This window comes from Cololabis saira, chromosome 16 (genome assembly GCF_033807715.1).
Source record: "Cololabis saira isolate AMF1-May2022 chromosome 16, fColSai1.1, whole genome shotgun sequence".
Classification (NCBI taxonomy): Eukaryota; Metazoa; Chordata; class Actinopteri; order Beloniformes; family Belonidae; genus Cololabis; species Cololabis saira.
In genome coordinates this window covers 30,981,752-31,004,869 of record NC_084602.1, presented here as the reverse complement: position 1 = coordinate 31,004,869, position 23,118 = coordinate 30,981,752, and the positions used below count along the sequence as shown (strand labels likewise).

At 40.1% G+C, this 23,118-nt stretch overlaps 1 protein-coding gene across 1 annotated transcript in view; it reads left to right on the top strand.

Moving 5' to 3' along the window:
• The first annotated feature begins 3,607 nt into the window (after window positions 1–3,607).
• LOC133462240 (serine palmitoyltransferase 2-like) overlaps window positions 3,608–23,118 on the top strand; it is a 36,946-nt gene continuing 17,435 nt past the window's right edge. Inside the window, exons 1-8 of the mRNA XM_061743375.1 lie at window positions 3,608–4,045; window positions 8,562–8,756; window positions 14,843–14,997; window positions 17,445–17,593; window positions 19,751–19,875; window positions 20,537–20,630; window positions 21,350–21,455; window positions 22,520–22,739. Coding sequence (XP_061599359.1) covers window positions 3,893–4,045; window positions 8,562–8,756; window positions 14,843–14,997; window positions 17,445–17,593; window positions 19,751–19,875; window positions 20,537–20,630; window positions 21,350–21,455; window positions 22,520–22,739 — 1,197 coding nt within the window. The 5' untranslated portion in view covers window positions 3,608–3,892. The remainder of the gene's footprint in view (window positions 4,046–8,561; window positions 8,757–14,842; window positions 14,998–17,444; window positions 17,594–19,750; window positions 19,876–20,536; window positions 20,631–21,349; window positions 21,456–22,519; window positions 22,740–23,118) is intronic.

Below are 23,118 nucleotides of genomic sequence, written 5' to 3'. Positions count from 1 at the left end.
TGTTTCCTCTATTAAGTAATATCTCTTTATTCATTTGGAGTTTGACATAATGATACTTTGTCCAGAGGATAAAAAAGTCTCCAGTAGCATTTGACTTTCTCAGTTTCATTGTTTGTGATACAGTCCTGTAAACGATATACCGCTACTGGGAGACGATGAGAGATGGATGAAATTCCTAAAAATAACATTCCTTCAAATGAAACTGAAACTGATCATTTAGCATGGAACTTCTCCTTGATGTCTTTAAGACGGCTCATCTTCTACGGGACAGAATAAGAGTAAGTCATCCACACATGCACTTGGGGCATTATAAAATGCATAACACAAATGGGAGTAAACAGTTGTGTAGCCATGAAAAAGGAGAGAAAACATTGATCACTGTGGTTACAGTAAATCAATGACTAAATAAAAATAGAAACAAAGTTTCAGTTATATGTAATAATAAAGACTGGAGAAAGATTGTGTGTTGGTGCATCAGGATAAGAGGAGCAGTAGATGAAGTGCTGCACCCATCATACCTAGCACCTAGCATGTGTTATAATGCAGGGGCTGGGAAAGACCCCAGGCCATAAACAAAAGCCCTTTATTAGAACAAAAAAACACAGCACAAGCAGGACGTCCAGAATAGAAACAAAGACTATTGATTGCAGGGAAAAAGAAGCAAAACCGAACCATAAATTAGAGTACAGGACCATGAAAGGACGGCAAAGAGACTGGCGGGGAAAAAGGTAAAAGACAAGACAGTATATCCTAACAGAGGCTGACTAGAGACACAGATGTGAGCAATCAGGAGTCAAACAGAACTAAACACACAAAAAACTGATTTTTAAACTTAAACAGGAAGTTTAGCAAGCAGGAATAAAATAGAATACAAGAAAACAAGACTAAAATCAGGAGAACTAAGAAAAAAAAGAAACAAAAGAAAAGAAATCCAAAAACCATGACACCATGCGGGTCAGTATGATGTGAGTTGACTTCCAATGGTCATGATTTGGTTCAGCAATGTTATGTGCTGAAAAACAAAATTGTTTTCTGTCAATTGATACTTTTTTCTTTCTTCAGGCATATCCCAAGATGACAATTCCTTGAGTTGTCTTTTTTCTGTGGATTGGCCAAAGTTCTTGACCCCTTTGAGACTCTACCTGCTGCAAAAGGCCGGCTCTTCCAGCATTAATACAAGCAACTCTGAAAAGAAATGTTGACTTCATATAAGCTTATTGAAATGATACCATAATAAATAGCTGCTGTAATTAAAACTAAAGCCCGTTCATCAACACTGTTTGGGGTTTATCTTTTTTAAGCCAGACAGTATACATGGTGTGTAAAGTGTGATTCATCAATAACTTTACAAAAGGTTCATCCATACTCATTTGTCAGCTGTGATGGTAACACATGCTACCAGCTAGCGTCACAGCCTTAAAGACCAACTGTTGAGGTCTCAGTTTAATCTAATATATTGTAATATATGCTATTTCAATGCTATTACTCTTTGACAATCTATAATTATTTTGTGCATATGCAAAGCATACTTTGACAATTACTTAAAAGTGAGCATCTTGCACTCCTCTGATGCCTGGAATAAAAGCAGGATAAAGGAAAATGGTCAGAAAACCACTTGTCCAGCTGAAAAGGACTGCTGCTGCTGCCCTTTATGCCAGTTTTTGACTTTAAAGTATGTGCATATTTTGCGCCACAAGAGGGAGCCGTGATCATTTCCTCAAATGAGAAGTTTTGCAGCGACCTCAGTGTTAAATCATAAGGACAACAATGTAAATGTAATGTAACCCTTCTTGCTCAAAGGTGGCTGAATGTGTAATGTGTATATTCTGTAAATGGATAAAAAGTCAATCAATTCGATCAATTCATAAAGAAAATATGAGGCTGATGCTTTTAATCCTGTTTTCTTCCAGTATTATCTGCAGCTACAAAATGTGGCATCACCTGACATCATAAAACAATCATATGAGCTGAATAATGTGACAGACAGATTGTTTGTTCATTTGAGTTCCAGCAATGTTGTATCCAGACTACTAACACACACACACACACACACACACACACACACACACACACACACACACACACACACACACACACACACACACACACACACACACACACACACACACACACACGTGTGTTCAGTGAGATGTGGTTCCATAGCGATTCACTGATGTTTTTCACTGCATTTATTTTGAGATGGTGAAAAATTTGTACGGTACTTTACATTTCATTGTTGGCAGTTTTAAAAGTCTTTCGCGTTGTGATTTTTTTTACCCCCAGAACAGAAATAATAACTGTGCCAGCTAGATTTTTTTGTTTTTTACCTTGCTTTCAGAAGACAGAATTTAGGCAACACGAATTATAACGACACAATTATAAATATAATAATAATAATAATAATAATAATAATAATAATAATAATAATAATAATAATAATAATAATAATAATAATAATACATTTTATTTATAACGCACTTTATATTTAGTAATCTCAATGTGCTACAAAACAGAAAAATAAAACATGAACATTTTTTAAAAATATATTTAAAAACAGAGCATATAGAAGATATATTTAGCTATAAGCTTTCTTAAAAAGGTGAGTTTTCAGGTCAAAGCCTCTTATATATCATAACAATGCATAGTTTTTATTTGGTTTTATTTTGAACCACGCCCATCATAACATGTAAGACCCGCCTCTTTCTAAAGGCATGATAGGATGGTTAACGAGGCATTTATTTCCGGTATTTAGTATCTAGATTTTCAGGTTTATACTGTGTGTATATATGTGTGTGTGTGTGTGTGTTGTGTGTGTGAGAGAGAGTTTGTAGTGTGTGTTTATAAACGCTCCTGGCTCGGACACTGTCACCGCTTAAAGGCTGATTTATGGTCCCGCGTTACACCAACGCGTACGGTACGCCGTACCTACGGCGTAGGTCTCTGCGTCGATTTAACGCGGACCATAATTCAGGCTTTAGCACGGCGGAGCAGGTTCTGCTTCCTACATGCCACTTCCCGTCGCTGCTGCAGCACCGCCGGTGTTCTGCCAATCCTTGCTACCTTACCGAAAAGTGCTACCTAATGGTTTTCTACCTTTGTTGAGCTACAATTTTACTGTGTTTTACTCCCTAAACCACTCCCTTTTCCCCCAAGTCCTTGTCGCTTGCCAGGCCGTCATTGTAAATAAGAATGTGTTCTTATCAATAGATCCATGGTTCTTATGCTGCGTTCCATTTACCTGGGAAGTCGGAACTCGGAACTGGGAATGACGTCACAGCCGAGTTATCAGCTTTCCAGTTACAAAGTAGATGTAAATTACACTATATAGCAGCATATATAGCAGCATATATATGCCGAACAATACTTGTATAAGACTGATTTAGTGTGACCAAAACTAGAATGAAGTGCTACGAATTTTTACAGAGCTCTCTTCTACTCTTTACAACCGGGGCAGCTATCTTGGAATGTGAACTCGGGGGTGGTGAAGCTTCTCCCACTTTCCCAGTGGGAAATCCCACTTCGAGGGGCGTTCCAGTTGAAAATTCTGACTGGGAACTGGGAAATCCCCACTTCCGAGGACAAATGGAACGCGGCATTAATGACCTGCCTGGTTAAATAAAGGCGAATGACTGAATGAATATCAAATAAAGCCATAGAATTTTTTTTTTTCTCTCTTTATCGTATAATGTTCACAAAGTATAATGCAATTCATGTCATGGGTAGTGTATTCTGAAGGATCAAAATACAACAACATCCCTTATTATTAATTTTACATCGTGCAAGAAATGATGGGGGTGGCAATCAAACTTTGAAAATCGACTGTGCGCATGCGCAGAACCACAGAGTAGCATTTCTCGGCAGGTAGCAAGGATTGGCAGAACACCGGCCAGCCATGAGCGAGAGCCCCGCGACCGGAGCCTGTCAGCGGGGGAGGAGCGGGCTGCAGGCCGGCAGGAACGGCTTCGTGCGGAGCTCCAGCGGCGGGTCGCGGTTCCACCCGGACGAAGAGGAGGGGAGGCCCGGGATGATGGCACGGGGAGGAGAGGTTGGTGTGCTCGGGGAAAACCTCCATTGTCTCATTTCTAGTAAAGTCCCAGTTTAGCTGTTTGGATGTGTTTATGAGGACTGATGAAGACATCGCCATCGTCGTAGTTTAAGGCAAGGCAAGTTTATTTTGATTTGAATTGATTTTTATTTTTGTACATGTAAAAAAACAACACTTCAAGAGAAGTTAAGAAAACAAAACAAAGAATTTCATCCTTTAACACTTGAGTAGGAAGAAGTGTAAACTTATTTAATCCTACCCCCATTCACTAATCATTTAACCTGTATTTATAAATACTCACACACTGTACTCACACTGCTAAATAACAGTATTTTTCTTCTTATTATTATTAATATATACTGTAATTATACTCACACACATACCTATACATACACACACATATAGTTGAATATTTCTATATATTTGTACACATATTATATTATACTCACACTGCTAAATAACAGTATGATTATTATTATTATTATTATTATTATTATTATTATTATTATTATTATTATATATCATTATATATTTAATATATTTAATTATATATTATATATATTATATATATATATATATATACACTGTATAAATACTCACACACATACATACATACGTACACATAGTTAAATATTTCTATATATTTGTACACACATGCCCATATAAATATGTATATAAATATACTTATTTACACTATACTGTCTCTATTAACTGCATCTGCTCTATATCTATATCTACTTACACACACACACACACACACACACACACACACACACACACACACACACACACACACACACACACACACACACACGTGTGTCTGTGTGTATATATATATATATATATATATATATATATATATGCATACATACAGATATAATATAATTTGTATAGCACAATTCAACACAAGGTAATTCAAAGTGCTTTACATCAACATTAAAAGCGGCAAGACATAACTAGACAGTAAATAACAAATAAAATGAAATAAAATTATGAGAAAAGAAGGTAAAATGATAAAAAGCACAAGCTGCTGAAAACTAAGGGCAGTAGAGTACCGCAGGTACACATCTCATTCACGGTTTTCAGAAAGTATTTAATTTAAGAGTACGCTTAAATACCAAATAAATGAAATAAAATGATAAGAAAAGAGGTAAAATAATAAAAAGCACAAGCTGATAAAAGTAAAGGCAGTAGAGTACAGCAGGTAAGTATTTGTTTTAAGAGTACGCTTCAGTAAACAGTAATGTTTTTAGTCCTGATTTAAAGGATCTACAGTTGGAGCAGACCTCAGATCTACAGGAAGTTTGTTCCACCGGTGAGGAGCAGAATAACTGAACGCTGCCTCACCTGGCTTGGTTCTGGTTCTTGGGAACCACAACAAACCAGCTCCAGATGAACCTCAGTGTCTGGGAGCTTCAGATCAAGCATGGATTTTGGTCCAAGACGATTCAGTGCTTTGTAGACCAGCAGTAAGATTTTAAACTCTATCCTTTGACTCACTGGAAGCCAGTGGAGTGATTTCATGACCGGTTTAATGTGGTCCAGTTTCCTTGTGTTTGTAAGTTTAAGTTGTTTAAGTTCTGATGGCTCCGTGCAAATCGAATCTCCATGACACAATGTCAGTATTTAAGAGTTCCGATTACATTTTCATGCTAAATCCTCCCCCAAGTAACTGATCTAATTAATTTCCTCAGTCTTCATCATATTATCTTTAATTTGGCTGCATATCTATTCCGAACCCTTCACTAATTAGCTCGTGCTGCCCTCACTTTTAGAGAAGGAAAGTTTTGAGTTTGCTCATCAGTGCTCAATTTTGAAGAATTATTTTATGAATTTTTTTTAAATTTTAAATTGGCATCGTTTCATCAGGTCTGAAAGAGTATGAGGCATGTTATGGTCAAAATATTACAGACAAACTTCACTACAAACTCTAAAGAGCCCTTTTCAACCATGTCTTAACAGCTGTGTTTAGAACAGCTGGTTTTAAGGGGCAGGTTAAAACACTAGTCCTGGCTGGACCTCTCTTCTGGGCAGTGTGGCTTTTAAGATTGATGTTACAGCATTTTGTTACCCACTTCTGAGATGCAGAAAATGCAGCAAGATGTGAAATTTGCAGTAACATGTAGAGCTTCAATGGCTTATTGAATGAGACTTCAAGCTTATTGTCGCCCCAACTAAGCTGACATTATTGTGTTTATGAAAGTATTTGAGATGGTAGTAATTTCAAACACTAAAATTAACGTTATGTCAATTTTTGGGGGGGATATGCCCCCTCTGAGAGAAAGACTGCCCAACTGTTTTTAAAAGAAACTGTAATTCCAAACAACTTGCTTTATAATTGGTGCCATTCCAGCAACTTTTAACTGATGACATTGTGCTACATTGCCAAGGATCAATAAGTTTACAGGTTGCATCCTCAGTTTTGGTTTTATGAAACACAGGATAAGATGTCAATTTCATTTTTCCTCATATCTTAAATTGAGTTTTTAGGGTAGGATATTAGTTTTAATGCTCCTTCCTACGATATTGACTACTCTGCTTCAAATCCAGCAAGAATTTGACAGAATTTTTGTTTTGCAAAGTTTGTGTATATGTTTGAGGGAGAAAAAAAATGTTTGAGTACTTATTAATTCAGTCCAAACTGAGTCAGAGCACCTGTTAATTTCAAGCAGTTTGTTGAGGCTGCATACATGAACTGTAACAGGGATTTTTTTTCCAAAGAGGCTCATAAAATGTTTACCCTTCACTGCACTCTCTACAACCCTTCCAATTAACAGCTTCCCTTTGATGTAATTTTATGGTTTTTCATACACGTACTGATGTTTAGGCGCACATATCATTTTTGATAGTTTTTTTTAATGTAAAATGAATTTATGAATTATCATTCCACTTGTCTCCAGATTGTACTTTATATGAAGAACTTGTTAATCACAGCACTGTTTATTATGGCATTGATGTTATCACACATGACTTGCGTTAGCAAAAAGAGTGAATTTCTTCTGCTGCACTGGCTCTGTGAAATGGTTAAAAAGGGAGTGCCTGTGGATTGAATCTGTGCATGATTAGAGTTCATGCGCGTCAGTGTTACAACTCTGTAAAGTATTTGAGAAAGAGAGGCATGACTGGTCACATGTGGTGCCTAACAGGCATGAGTTCAGAAACCAGCACGATGGAAACAGCAAATGCCTCCGAATAGTTCCTCTTTTGCCTTTCTGCTTATCAAGATGGAGATGCAGTTACAGGCATTTGGATGTTCATTTCAATGTACTGACATCAACATCAGGACAGACTGGTCCTCCCTTATTTTTCATTAACATCTTTCCACCGTCTTGGAAAGTAAGTTGAGTGCAGGCTTGAACTGGAGTTTATTACCCTCCAAGTTATCAACAAACCATGGCAACAGGAGAAAAAAAAAATCTGATTGGACTATAGGGAAGAAAATTAACTAAAAATGAAATGGACTCAGCCTACATTTTGTGAAATTTTACATTACTCTTGGGTTGTCTTCTATTTTCTATATAGTATTGCTTTTTAATTTCAACGTATGACTATTAAAATGTTCTTAAATAGTGAAAATGTCTGCCTATTCCTTTGAGGCTCCTGAAGTGGGTTTAAGGTTTTCAGTAGCTTCATTTTATATGGAAATCAATTTAAAACCACATATAATGTGCTGATAGTGTGTTTAATGTGTTTAAGTCCACCAGACGGATTATAAAGCTCATAATTGATTTTCTTCACTTCATAGCATCAATGCAGTCATCACTGAGACTAGTTCTTGTTTTTCTGTTTTCCCTGGTCTGGGTTTATGGTGTGTGATATATGGGGTCGGGGGCTGTGTGCTGATGTGCATGTCACCCGAAGAACGCATCATTGTGCATTCACAACTGCCGTATAATGCTGGTGTAATATTTCAGCATGAATGGATAATGGTCTGCTCTTAAATGGCCATCTTGTGATTTAAAGAGGAAGGTTAAAGGTGGTTATTAATCATCAAAACACTTGTGATGCAAAGGGGATGCTTCTACCTGTAATGTGATTAATACAAGACGTGTATATCGATGGATCTTTATTTTTTTTTTCTGTCTACACCAGACAGACTAATTACTTCACTTGTATTAACCTGTGTAAGAAAACATGAGCTACAATGTTGCTTTGGACCAGACATAAAGAAGGATAAAGGGGTTATTATTTATATAACAGTTATTTATTTTTATCCATATAATTCTATTTATGGCACTGCACTTTTTATTTTATTTATTTATTTTTTTATTTCTATTTTAATTTTTATCTTTTTATCTTTATATGGGTGTTTGGTTTTTGGGGTGTTTGATTTGTAAATGACAGTGCTGTGTGAGTGAGATGGAGATGTCAATTTCCCCGAGGGAACCTCCCAAAGGGATCAATAAAGTCGTCTGAATCTGATTTTCAGATAACTTGTATGTGTGGTACACTCACAACCTTTTGTTTGTGTATTATCTTAAATACCTTGTGTTTTTCTTCATTTTCTTTTGCACAGGTCCATACAGTGTCACGGCATGGCAGCTTGTACAACCGTCCCTTTATTGAATCTTTCGAAGAGACGCCCATGCTGGTGGCAGTACTCACGTACATGGGCTATGGCATCCTTACCATCTTTGGCTACCTCCGCGACTTTCTCCGTCACTGGAAGATTGAAAGGTGCCACATCGCCAGAGAGAGGGAGGAACAAAAGGTAAGAGTGTAGCGAACCCCAGCCAGACAATGGTGAAGTGTACTGATGTTTCTCAAAGAGAACTTTATTTATGTTCAGCCGTCATCCTTATTGATTGAACACAGCGTGAAACACCTTCAGGAAACACCGTAAGAGCTAGAAAAAATTGATAAATAAATGCAATTAGCTCTTACAAACAAATAAAAACCTATATGACTGTTAGATTGGCGGTCATTTTAAACACTTTACCTTGTTCCCAATTCCAGCTAGGTGCTTAATAATCATTAGATCAGCTTTTAGCAGCAGAACACAGTCTGTTTTCCGTACCCTGCTTCAGAGCTGCGTTCAATTGACTTACTTTTTAGATGCGCGATTGTTACTTCCGGCGAAGAGTACCAAAATAAAAGCATGTAACATGAAATCCGGTAAAACAAATAAAAGCATACAGGAGCAGTTACCTTATTAATTGAACATATTTAAGAGTTACTTACAAAGAGAGAGAGACCATGGATGCACGGTTGCACGTGGAGGTAGAAACGTATAAGGACAAACTACATGGGCCCTCAGAGAGCACATCTTCCACCAAAACCTATGTAACATTTCTGCTGAATGTATTGGTTCTTTATTTGCTCATGTTCCCTTGACTCATACGTTTTCTTAAAGCTCGCTTCTCTATTTTTTTTGTGTAATATCAAAAATGCGGTTTTCGTCCCGGGCGTGGGACACTGGACCAGCTCTACACCCTCATCAGGGTGCTTGAGGGTTCATGGGAATTTGCCCAACCAGTCTACATGTGCTTTGTGGATCTGGAGAAGGCATTTGACCGTGTCCCTCGTGCCTCGTTGGTGAGTATGGGGTCCGGGGCCCTCTATAAAGGGGTGTCCGGTCTCTATATGATCGGAGCAGGAGTCTGGTTCGCATTGCCGGCAGTAGATCAGACTTGTTCCCGGTGCATGTTGGACTCCGGCAGGGCTGCCCTTTGTCACCGGTCTTGTTCATAATTTTTATGGACAGGATTTCTAGGCGCAGCCAGGGGCCGGAGGGGATCCGGTTTGGGAACCACAGGATTTCATCTCTGCTTTTTGCGGATGATGTTGTCCTGTTGGCTTCATCAGACCGGGACCTCCAGCATGTGCTGGGGCGGTTTGAGGCCGAATGCAACGTGGCAGGGTTGAGAATCAGCACCTCCAAAACCGAGGCCATGGTTCTCCATCGGGAAAGGGTGGCGTGCCTTCTCTGGGTGGGTGGAGAAGTCCTGCCTCAGGTGGAGGAGTTCAAGTATCTCGGGATCTTGTTCACGAGTGAGGGAAAGATGGAGCGTGAGATTGACAGACGGATCGGTGCAGCGTCCGCAGTTATGTAGTCGAAAGGCGAGGCTCTCAATTTACCGGTCAATCTACGCTCCCACCCTCACCTATGGTCATGAACTTTGGGTAGTGACCGAAAGGACAAGATCGCGGATACAAGCGGCCGAGATGAGTTTCCTCCGCAGGGTGGCTGGACGCTCCCTTAGAGATAGGGTGAGGAGTTCAGTCACCCGGGAGGAGCTCGGAGTCGAGCCGCTACTCCTCCACATTGAGAGGAGTCAGCTGAGGTGGCTTGGGCATCTGTATCGGATCCTCCTGGACGCCTCCCTAGGGAGGTGTTCCAGGCATGTCCCTCCTCCCTAGGGAGATGTTCCAGGCATGTCCCTCCGGGAGCAGACCCTGGGGAAGACCCAGGACACGCTGGAGAGACTGTCTCTCGGCTGGCCTGGGAACATCTTAGACTCCCCTCAGAAGAGCTGGAGGAAGTGTCTGGGGTGAAGAAAGTCTGGGCATCTCTGTTGAGGCTGCTGCCCCCGCGACCCGGTTCCGGATAAGCGGAAGAAAATGGATGGATGTCAAAAATTCAATGGGGTGTACAAAAATCTATCAACAAATCAATGAAAAGCTAAACCTGTTGGGCATTCTTATTGGCTTAAAACAGATAGCTGGTAATGTTTGTCTCCTCTTACATATTAATTTCTATTTTTGCCTTTTGCCTGACACATCTGCTATTTTTCCCCCAATAGTTTGTCTTGATAAACTGCCATACAGTAACTGATAATACTTCAAAATATTCAAAATGCTGTCTTTTCTTTTATCTCGCGGGAGCCAACGTGAGCTGGCACATTAAGATTTATATTACTTATACAGGGGCAACTCTTTTTGCAATTTACTTCTATTTTATATTCAGATTCATCGACTTTAAAGAGATTTGAAGAGAGGCAGATTTGTGCATTTGAAACTGATGCTTGTTTCCCGTTGCAATCACAGAACATATTGGTCCCAACTGGATGTCTAGCCTTGCAATGGCTTGGGTATGACTACTTGTTTTTTGCTCATTAAATGAATGCATGCAAGTGAAAGTATTTGAATCAAAATGTATTCTCCCTGTAGCTTTCAGTGCATAACTACATGGACCACTGTGTGGCCAGTAGCTCCCATCCAGCAGAGAACAGGCCTACTGCTGCTGTGGTTCATACAAAAACACATGTTAACTCATGCCTTTCTGTGTTTGGGTCGCAAGGACAGCAGCTTAGGAGGAGAGGGCTACACTTCCTCTCCCTCACTACCGCTTCCAGCTTTTGCTCCAGGACACTATGGTCTCCCCAGGCCATTTGTGGAATATAATATCTCCAGTTTGAATGGAGTATGCATCAGGGCCTTCTCACAATTGGACATGTACAAAACACCTCCCTTGAGAGGCATCCTAACATGATGCCTGAACCACCGCGCTGATGTTGATGCAGAGGAGCAGCGATTCCATGCCCATTTCCTCCCGAATAGCAGAGATTCTCTCTCTGTCTCTAAGGGAGACTCCAGAAACCTTACGGATGAAACTCATTACAGCAGCTTGTTTTCAGTCTCATTCTTTCGGCCAATACCCACAATTCATGATCATACATGAGGGTAAGAACATGGATCAACCACTGGAAGTTTTGCCTTTCAAGACAACTCTCTCCTCACTACAACATGCACAAGACGTACAGAGTCCACACCTCTGCAGACGCTGCACCCATCTGCATGTCGGTCTCGTCCTCCTTCCCTGAAACGTGAACAAGATCCCAAGATGTTTAAACTCTCCTACTCAGAATCAGAAAGAAGTTTATTGCCAAGTAGTTTAACACACACAATTAATTTGTTTTGGTGATTGGTGCAATACAAAAGAACAAATAATATTAAAAGAAAAAATGTACAACATGTTGATTTTAAAGTGCCGGAGTAATGAGTCTGTACAGAGGTGAGTGACCTAGGATGTGCGTTAATGTGACGCATAAGGTCAGAAGTGGGGTGGGGGGACACTCTGTGGGAGAGGGGGGTCCGGGGCCTTGTTGATGAGGACAGCTGCAGTCGGGAAGAAACTGTTTTTATGGCGTGAGGTTTTGGTCCTGATGGACCGCAGCCTCCTGCCAGAGGGAAGAGTCTGGAACAGTTTGTGTCCGGGGTTGGAGGGGTCTGCTGCAATCCTTCCTGCACGCTTCAGGGTCCTGGAGGCTGCAGGTCCTGTAGAGATGGGAGATTGCAGCCAATCACCTTCTCTGCAGAGCGGATGATACGCTGAAGCTGCTCCTGTCCTTTACAGTGGCAGCAGCGTACCAGATGGTGATGGAGGAGGTGAGGATGGACTCAATGATGGCCGTGTAGAACTGCACCATCATTTTCTTTGGCAGGTTGAACTTCTTCAGCTGCCGCAGGAAGTACATCCTCTGCTGAGCTTTTTTGGTGAGGGAGGTGATGTTCAGCTCCCACTTGAGGTCCTGGGTGATGATGGTCCCCAAGAAGCGGTGGGACTCCACAGTGTCTGCTGGGGAGTCACACAGGCTGATGGGGGCAGGTGGGGCTGCGTTCCTCCTGTAGTCCACAATCATCTCCACTGTCTTTAGAGCGTTGAGCTCTAGATTGTTCTGACCGCACCAGGTCACCAGCTGGTCGACCTCCCACCTGTAGGCGGACTCATCACCATCAGAGATGAGTCCAATGAGGGTGGTGTCATCCGCAAACTTCAGGAGCTTGACGGACTGATGACTGGAGGTGCAGCTGTTGGTGTACAGGGAGAAGAGTAGAGGAGAGAGAACGCAGCCTTGAGGGGATCCGGTGCTGATTAGGGGTGGGCAAAAATATTGATATGGCAATATATCGCGATACTTTTCCAGATTCAATATCGATATTCAAAATTTGAATATCGATTCTTTTTTTTCTTTTTTTTTTTTTTAATTTTTAATTTTTTTTTTTATTTCTTTTTTTTTATCCCCGATCTTTTTCCCATTCTATCACCCAGTGCTCCTACCTAAGTGACAGTCCTGGGCATTGCCACTCTCTACCAACCCTGGGAGGGCCCTGCACTGAGCTCAGGTTTTATTTCACGTTTTATTTCATTTTATAATTTATTTTTTATATAACACAATTGCCTGTCCTTAAAAAATGAAAAATAATGGACAGAGGTTTATTTATTTATGGATTTATATCTATACTGACTGATCACTGTGCCTGTCCTTGGTTTTAGTACCCATCTTTCTTGTGTTTATTATCATTTGCCACATAATTAAAGCAACCTCATACTAAATTTAATGTTAATTTCATATGATGTAAATAATATGAAAAACATATACAAATATGTTGTAACTTTAGCTTGTATAGTTATAATAAAACATTGTTTTGACTCAGTTTGTCCCATGAATTGTCACTATAATCTGATGAACGTGCAACTCGGATTTTAAGATCCATCACTATCATCTGATGTACATATATACAACTTGGGTTTTAAGATGTGTAATGCATTTTTACATTTTTCGGGGAACTATGTAGAATATAATAATCGGGATATCGCATAATCGGGATATCGCAATGTGTATCGTATCGTGGCTCAAGTATCGTGATGCGTATCGTATCGTGAGGTCCTTCCCAATACCCACCCCTAGTGCTGATGGTCCGAGGGTCAGGGATATGTTTTCCCAGCTTCACATGTTGCCTCGAGGCGGTATCTCACTCCCAACCAGGAGAGGGCATTTTGTTTGTTGGTGCCGATCCTCATCCCTGCCACTTTTACACTCTGTAGTAAACTGATCCCGGGAGAGTTGACGATCCTCGTTCGATGACAGCAGCAAATTTAACTACAACAGTTAGTTCCTTTTTAAACCAACCACAAATATGGCTGTTAAACTTCATGATCATACCCTGTACTTACTTTTGTTCTTATGTCCTTTCTGATAGCTACCACCGCCAGGACCTAGTCCTAGTATTTTAAAGCTGTGTTGCAAGAGCTTAATGCCCCATGATTGGTCTGTCAACTGCTGAACTGCCCCATCAACCTTTCCTTTTTTGGTGTCATGTAGCTACTTCTTGCACAATCTATTTACATTGCTATGCGTTTTAGTAATGGTCACCCATACAGTTTTATGTGATCCACCATTCTTAGGATTCTGAAAGTAAAAACATAAAACTTCGTCTTGTCAACCACATTGAACCAAAGGGGATATTTACACAACGCAAAACACCCGTTTGAAACCCAAAAGGCTATTATTCAGGCTCGTGTAAAACATTTTAAACGGTGTTACTGAAAGCTTCAGTGTTTTATATATGTAGAGGAAGACGAATGAGCCAAAGCATTCCCTTGTTCAACATAAACTTGTAATGATATTTCCATTGGAGAGAATGATTCTCTCTTTTCCTCAGCGGTGGAGTACATGTATAATATCCTTGTCCACTGACATTGTTTTCAGCTTGTTATGTTATCTGTGATGGGGAAAGCCTCTGATTTAAGTACGCTGAGAAAAGGAAGCTGGTTTACTTGATATGGGGAAGTCATTAAATCACCTCGGGGATATCAAGTGGATGTTTCCTCTAAGAACCAAGGAAAATGGACTGGCTGGTGTATTTACATGTTTATAATGGAAGAGTATATTTTCCCTGCTGAGCTTTGCAAAAGCAGGAGTAACATGGATTTCCTGTAATTTCATGCTGTGTAAATAGAGACACTGGTGATCTGATGTGGAATTTCTCCATACCCTGCCGTTCAGGTCATGTAATTATCTTTCACGCTCCCCTTTTTTTTGATGTTGTTCTCTGTTTTTCGCCCTGTTGTAGGACTTTGTCCCACTATACCAGGACTTTGAGAACTTCTACACCAGGAACCTTTACATGCGGATAAGAGACAACTGGAATAGGCCCATATGCAGCGTCCCAGGTGCCAAGATGGACCTCATGGAACGGGTTTCCCACGACTACAACTGGACTTTTGAGTGAGAAAGACATTGTATTGAAGAGTGCAACTTGTTACCTGTAAGATAATCACAAGGTATTTAGACACCTTGTTAACAAAGGGAGGAAAAAACATGTCATGCCTAATGCCAAGCTAAATGACAAATTAGCAACAAAAGACAGAGTAAAGTTAAATAGCAAAACTGTACTGGAGTACATGCCCTTATTGCTGGCCAGAGCAGTTGCAGCATTGCCAAAGACAGTTCGATGTAATGAGGTTGTATGTAAAAGGAAACTAACAAGTTGGAGGCAAGTTTACTTATTGCATACCAACTCGCAGATAAAATAAAGTACTGCTATTTCTCTGAAGATTGGTTTGAGATCTGGGCAATCGTGAATGCGCTATGTGTACCGTGGGAATAATGAGATAGAATCTTTTTTTTATTTGGTTTTTTCCATTTCCCTTCAGCATCAACTAAATAGAGCAGCCATTAATGGTTGGAGGTCGCTGCTGACTATGCTCTGAAAAGTAGAGGAAAGGGAGCATCTCTGGATTGCAGAGCACTGTAAGGCTTTGCAAAAGCGCCCACTAGGGAGGGAATATTATGCCTTCATGGCATCCCTATGAATGCACAGCTGGAAAGTGTGTTTTTATGGGAAAGTGGCTAATATTAACATCCCACAGGCCTATAAATATAGTATAATTGTCATATTCAACTTAATCACAAATCAAGGTTATTAAGTTATTGATCAAGTATTTAATAGAGGTAAAATACATTTATAATGTGTTAATGATTAAAAATGATGTTGGATTTATGAAACTTTCAAATAAACATTCAGATTTATAGATTTTATTTTAAAAGGAACACATTTTCATTAGTTGTTTCACTATGGTCATTTTGCTTACGCCCCTTCTCCAAAGCTCATATTTTGTGCTGGAAAAAAATTGTTTTTCATGCCATGGTTTAAATAATGTCTTAAAGGTTAAGTATGGTATTTTTGACTGTAATATTGCCGTAAATAACTATTTGTCGTGTATTTATGCACAAGACTGTCCATCACAGTGAAAAAAGTCACAGTTGTTCCTTGCTTGTTGCAACTGTGCGGGGCATGCACACACATTAATGCGCATGTTTTTCTCCATCAAATATTCCATATTTCTGTCCTTTTTTTTAAAAAAAAAAAGAAAAGAAATACACAGACTATGTTTACATGCAGTCAATAACCCATTTCTAACCGGAATATTAGCAATAACCAGGTGTTGCGCACGGCCATGTAAACACCAACACCTTTGAATAACTGGAATTTTCTCATATTCCGGTTTTTAAAAACCCGAATATGACCCCTGAGTTACTCCTTTTCTTACACGAATATTTGGTCATGTAAACGCCTAACGGGATATCCCCATCAAAAGGAACATGAATTTCTTTTATGCGCATGTTCTTTTCACAAGGAATCTTGGTCTTTTGAGTCCAGGAAGCGACATAAGGAAATTCTCACGCCAGTCGGCGTCGGTGAACTCCATCATTACGACCCGTTCCCACCAGTCCTGACTGCACCTTCATCCAAAGTGTCCGGGGTGCTCTGGTGGAAACGGGTAGCATGGATATGGATGGCACAGCTCCAGCTCCAGCTCCATTTGCCATTTCTTCACGTTCTTGCCTTCCATTAATGAAGAAGGCGACGAGGAATAGTGTTAAGTCCTGGTGGTGGGTCAGTACCAGCACCAAAGTTCATTATCCGCCGTGCTGCTGTTATTGTTGTTGATTTGGATTTAGATACAGGAAGAAGAAGCGGAAATGACGGGAATTGCGTCATGACGTTCTCTGTGCGTCGCTGTTTTGATCCAGACATCCCAAATGATTACAATGACCATGTATACAGGGATAACCCTGTATGCTCACGCATGTTAACAGATTATTCCCAATGTTTCAGTAATTGACTTTAACCCGACTTTTGCCTGCATGTAAACGTAGTCACAGATTCTGGAGGTTGAATGCAGATCATTTGAAATGCAAATCAGGTCTTTTCTAAACTGCAAACAAATCCAAATGACCCAGATCTATCTTCATGAATGCTCACACCCTGAACAGATGCTCTTCATTCTTCTTCATTGCTGTCATGTGCTGTTTGTACATGTGTTATATACCATGTGACGACCCAAAGCTAGGATGGGCATCAGCTCAACCTGCTGTCATGACTCGGCCTTGATGAAGCCTGTGTGACGGCTGCAGTGGAAGGTGTTCAGTATTATGGGGATGTCGTGTGAATTGGGCCTTTTGCACTGCAACTAAGCAGACAAAGAAAAAAAATGTTGGGTAGGAGAGCACAGGTTGGAAAGACCACACTGAAGTGGAATAAAAAGGCCCAACTGCATCAAGTTACTCCTTGTTGGTTATCTGTGTCAATCGGTACTTTAATGATAATAGACTGCCAAATCTTTTCCTTCCTCTCCCTGATTGATTTGTTTATCTTTTCTCTTCTCTAGTTATACAGGTCGAGTAGGGAAGGATGTGATTAACTTGGGCTCGTATAATTACCTCGGCTTCGCTGAGAATACGGGTCTGTGTGCTGACGCTGCAGCGGAGATCACCATGGCGTACGGCGTCGGAGTTGCAAGCACCAGGCAGGAGATTGGTACAAACACAGATACACCTGCTACATTTCCTGTTACTGCTGCATATAACTAAAATAATGCTCAAAGATGAATTCACCGTGAATAAGTAACATTGACCAGTTTGTTAATGATGCAGTGATGCGTGAAGAATTTCATCCAACGCTTTACTCTAAATATGTTTTCCTTTTCTGCAAATACTATAATACGGTACACCCTAAAGATGATTTTAGAAAAGAAAAAAAGTATTTGTTAAGTCCTGAAAAGTATTGTAGAAATACTCGTCACACTAACGCTATAGATAAATCAGAAAACATGGCCTCTCTAACAATAATGTGTTTAATGGCTAAATGCCATGCTTAAAGGAATACTCCACATTTAAAGCAATACTAGGTCTATTATCAGATGGTGAGGAGTGTAAACCAGAACATCATAAGTCAAAACAGTTTTGTGTGAGAAGAAAATATGTTTGCAACAAAATGGTCATTAATGCTTGGTGCCATCGATCTTTGTCGAAATAAATTGACTCTGTGTCATTCCACTTAAGTGACAGTGTGGATAGATTCCCTACAGGAAACTAGAGATGATTTTAACTTGGCATGATTACAAAAAGTGAATTAAAAAAGGGCGGTTTTGTTAAGATGGATCTCCCTTTGGGCGGCACACTTTGTCCGTGCAAGTCGACTACTGAATATTACACAAACTGCTGTCAAAAGATGCAAAAGGAAGAGTTTATGGCCTCTGCTTCCTAGTTTATCCAATTATCAAAATCGAAGTACTTTTCAATGTTTATGGAAACAAAGGCTGGGAACTTAAACTGATCGAAACTTAAAACTGGAAGGAGATCTCAGTCTTATAAACCTTTTTCTTTACTTGCAAAGTTAAAATTTCTTTGGTTTTCTGTAGAGACCCGATACACAGCATCACTTATGTGAAATAGCTTTCTTTCTTTTTTTTTTGAACTTGTCAGGGCTAAAGGTTTACTTTGGAGGTTGAGGCTAACTTAAATCGCAATATTGCTGCAAACACACATAATCTCTTCTCACTGAAAACTGCTTCAATTCACGTTATTTTAATCCCTAATGACCGTTTACGCTCCTTACCATCTCATTATAGACCGCAGGTTGTTTTTGTAACTTCAGGCCTTTCCCTGAAGCAGATGAGTAAAGTCATTAATCTTGTGTCTTTCTTATTTGAAAAGGGCAGAATATTCAGTATTTTTTTTTGCAGAACTCTTTCACTGCAATTGAATTGGAGCGCAAGTTTGATAAGATGCAGGAAGTGAAATCTTCTGGTGAGCAGATTTACCCTGATAAAGTAGAGGTTTGATACGCATGGTTTTATGGTGTTGAGGCACTTAAATGTTGGACATGTGGGTTTATTTTGCATTTTGGCCAAAAGAATCATTTATGCTTTGGAGGAATTTTTTTTTTTCTTGGCCAGAGTTAGATGAGAACATTTACGGAAGAGTATTAGGGCCAGGCAGGAGAAAAAATATCTGAGAGGGGAAGATATTTTTTTTTTATTGTGCACTTGGAGTAAAAAGTCGAAATGTCAAGATTAATGTTGAAATACAATTTAGAGAAAAAAGTCGAAATGTCAGGATCAATGTTGAAATACAATTTCAAGAATAAAGTCGAAATTTCGTCAATAAAGTTGAAATTTCGCCCTTTTTTCTCAACATTTCAACTTTATTCACAACATTTTGACTTTTTTCTCGAAATTGTACTTCAACATTAATCTCGACATTTCGACTTTTTTCTCGACTTTTTTCTCGAATTGCATAATGAAAAAAAAAATCTTCTCCTCTAAGATATTATTTTTATTTTTCTCCTGCCTGGCCCTAATACTCTTCTGTAGAACATTAAAGCACCGCTCATGCGTCCATAAAAGATTGATGTTGTTGCAGCCGACTGCTGCTGTCCTTTAGCTTTCCATAAAAGCTGGCTGCAGAGATACAGAAATATGCCACTGAAGACAGCCATCGGTGAACACAAAGAGGAAAGTGTTGAATGTGAAGTGGCCCCCTCTTTACTTCGTATTAAACGGGCCGATTCAGGAATGCCTTTCATCTTTGTTTATGATGCTGAGCAAGAAAACAAAAGGCTGTGATTTGGATCAGCCCAACTTGGGTCACTCAGGTACTGGTGTGATTGGTGGGATGTGTTTGTGCACCTCAGGTAACCTGGACAGACACGAGGAGCTGGAGAAACTGGTGGCCAAATTCCTTGGCGTGGAGTCCGCGATGATATTCGGGATGGGGTTTGCAACCAACTCCATGAACATTCCAGCGCTTGCCGGAAAGGTCAGGCCATTTCTTGTGAGGTTTTTTTATGCACTGCCTAGCTTCCTCTTTTTGTTCCAGATATTTTTGATTTTTTTTTTTTCTTGTGCATATTTGCCAAAGATAATACTAGCAGCATTTTTACTAACAGCCAGCATTTTGTTATCAGCGTGCTAAGTGGAGATGCTTACAGAAGCATTTCACAACTTCATGTTATCACAGGTCACCAGTCGTAGCAGATTTAGAGACGCAGAAATACTCTACGGTATCTTATCAGTACGAAGCAGTTCCTGTTGGCTTAATGAGGCTGACGGTGAGAATCAACAACGTTCAGAACAGGCTGCTTTGTCACACTGCTGCTAACGTTGTTCAGCGCGTTGTCGGCTTTTGCCGTTGACTGAAGTGTGAAAGTGCTGCCTGCCTTTGTTCTTGTGAAATGATGTAAAAGCAGGGGTAAAAGGGTGCAAGCAGAGCAGTCGCTACACACTGAGTGGTATTCTCAGTGTAATTTTCCCAGGACACATGATAATCCACCCACCCGCCAGTAAATAAAATGCACTAAACTGATTTTTTTTTTCATTTAGTAGTCTTGTGCATTGATTGCTGTCTCAGATGGATGAAAACAAATCATAAACCTCTTATGAATTACTTATTGTAATTGCCTTTGGTCTGGCCCCTGCAGGGATGTCTGATCCTGAGTGATGAACTCAACCATGCCTCCCTGGTTCTCGGAGCCAGACTCTCCGGATCCACCATCAGAGTCTTTAAGCACAACAGTGAGTCATAAATGAATCCGATCAGTCTGTCTCCAACTTCCTTTAATACGTCAATATTTCTTTTTTTGTATTCCACATGCATCTTTGTCTGTCTTTCAGTCCTCCAGTTTAATTGCTTTGCGTCTCTTGCTATTGCCGTGCATTGGCCATAGTTAAAGCCGTCGGTTTCTCATTACTTGAATTCAATAGAATATTTTTTTTTCAAACTTTTAGAAAATGGTAATAAAACTGAAGAATGTCAAGGACTGTCACGAATATTATAGTGGTCATGCAGGCCAGAACAAATGCTATGAGCTAAGAGTGTGCCATCTTTCCTGTCAAAAATACTCAGCACTGCTTGTACCACTTTAAAGATTCTGGGTTTAATCAAAAGTACTACTTTTCTACCAGCGCCATGTTTTTTAGAGTGAAAATTTCTCCCAGATTTCATTGTAACACTTGGCTCTTGCAGTGGAAATGCGATAGTTGTGGCAATAAACCTCTAAAATAACCTTTTTAGAAGAAGTTTCATGCAGAAATGCTGGAAATAAAAATAGCAAAGACTGGCATTGAGGCTCCAGAAATTAGGTTTCTTAATGGGACTAGAAACCAGAAAACTGTAGAGATACTATCATGAAGTTGGATGCAAATGTCCGACTTCATTGCAATAAACTACAAATGATTTTATGTCACCTTTGCTAAAAACTCAACTTAATATTTTGATTGTTATCCTCTGACAGATATGCAGAGCCTTGAGAAACTGCTGAGAGAAGCCATAGTTCACGGCCAGCCCAGGACTCACAGACCATGGAAGAAGATTCTTATAGTGGTAGAGGGCATTTACAGGTACACCTTTTTAATATTCCTGTGATTCTTCATTCCACAAGCAGCAGTTTTAGTTTTTTTGTTTTGTTTTGTTTGTTTTTTCTTTTGCTAGGCAGCTGTCCCAAATCAGCTGATCTCTCAGCAAAGTTCAGGGATATGAAACAGCAGTCGGATTGAGTGTAATTGGTTATACAAGCCAATTCTTTTGTCTCTCAGTTAATTGGATGACAATGCTGGCCTGTGTAGCCTGTCACATTGTGAAATGATATCTGTGTACTTTATAAATGTAATATCGAGGATATGGCAGAAATTGATTCAGCCGGTGATGGTGTGTGGAGAGATGGTAGGAAGATATTAACAGTCATTTATCAGGACGTCTTGTGCTACTCACTGACTGCGTTTACATGCACTCAATAACCCTTTTAAAACCCGAATATTGGCAATAACCCGAATTTGCACGGCCATGTAAACACCAATAACCCCTTTGAAAAACCGGAATTTGCTCATATTCGGGTTTTTAAAAACCTGAATATGACCCCTGGGTTACTCCTTTTAAAACCCGAATATTCGGTCATGTAAACACCTAACGGAATATCCCCATCAAACGGAACAGGAATTTGTTTTCTGCGCATGCTCTTTTCACAAGGAATCCTGGTCTTTTGAGTCCAGGAAGTTCTTATAAACACGGAGAAACGCAAGACCAGGAGGAGACTAATCACTTCATAAATGTAATGAAGGATATGAACATTTTGGCATTTGTAGACGGTAGAAAGTATCGGGATAGCGAGATTTACAAGAAGGTGAGCGAAAAGTTGCGCGAAGCAGCATTTTTTTAAAATTTGGATACAGGAAGAAGAAGCGGAAATGACGGTAATTGTGTCATCACATTCTCCGTGCGTCGCTGGTTTGATGGAAATATCCTGAATGATTAATTACCATGTAAACGTGGATAACCCTGTTTGCTCACGCATGTAAACGGAATATTCCGAATGTTTCAGTAACCGGAATATTAGCAATAACCCGAATTTTGACTGCATGTAAACGTAGTCACTATTCTTTGTTTTCCCCCCGTTTACTCTGTGCAGCATGGAGGGCAGTATAGTGCGCCTTCCGGAGGTGATCGCCCTAAAGAAGCGCTACCGGGCCTACCTGTACCTGGACGAGGCCCACAGCATCGGGGCCCTGGGCCGCCGGGGCCGGGGGGTGGTGGACTACTTTGGTCTGGACCCCTGTGAGGTGGATGTTATGATGGGCACGTTTACCAAGAGCTTCGGAGCTGCCGGGGGATACATTGCTGGGAAAAGGGTGAGGATGGAGGCAAAGGACTTTTTAAAGTTTACTTTACGAGCATATCAGTTCCCAGTTTTCCATCCTAATACAAGTGGAACATTTATCAAGGAGGCTTTGGGGTTAAGATTGAAATAACAGTTTTGGGTGACATGAATCTCAGGTATGTGGATTCACATCCTTGCAAGGAATGTGCTCTGCATTCCTTACATATTAACCCTTTTTTTTTTCTCTATCTCCTCAATCAAATCTCTGGGTTCGTAATTCCTTAGAACCGCTGAGTGAATTGCAAAATACAAATAAGCTTCAGAAATTCAACTATGAAACTCTGCCCTGTGATGGTGCCAACAAGCGATGGAATGTAGCTTTAGGTGTAACGGTAGTGGTTAAAGTGGAT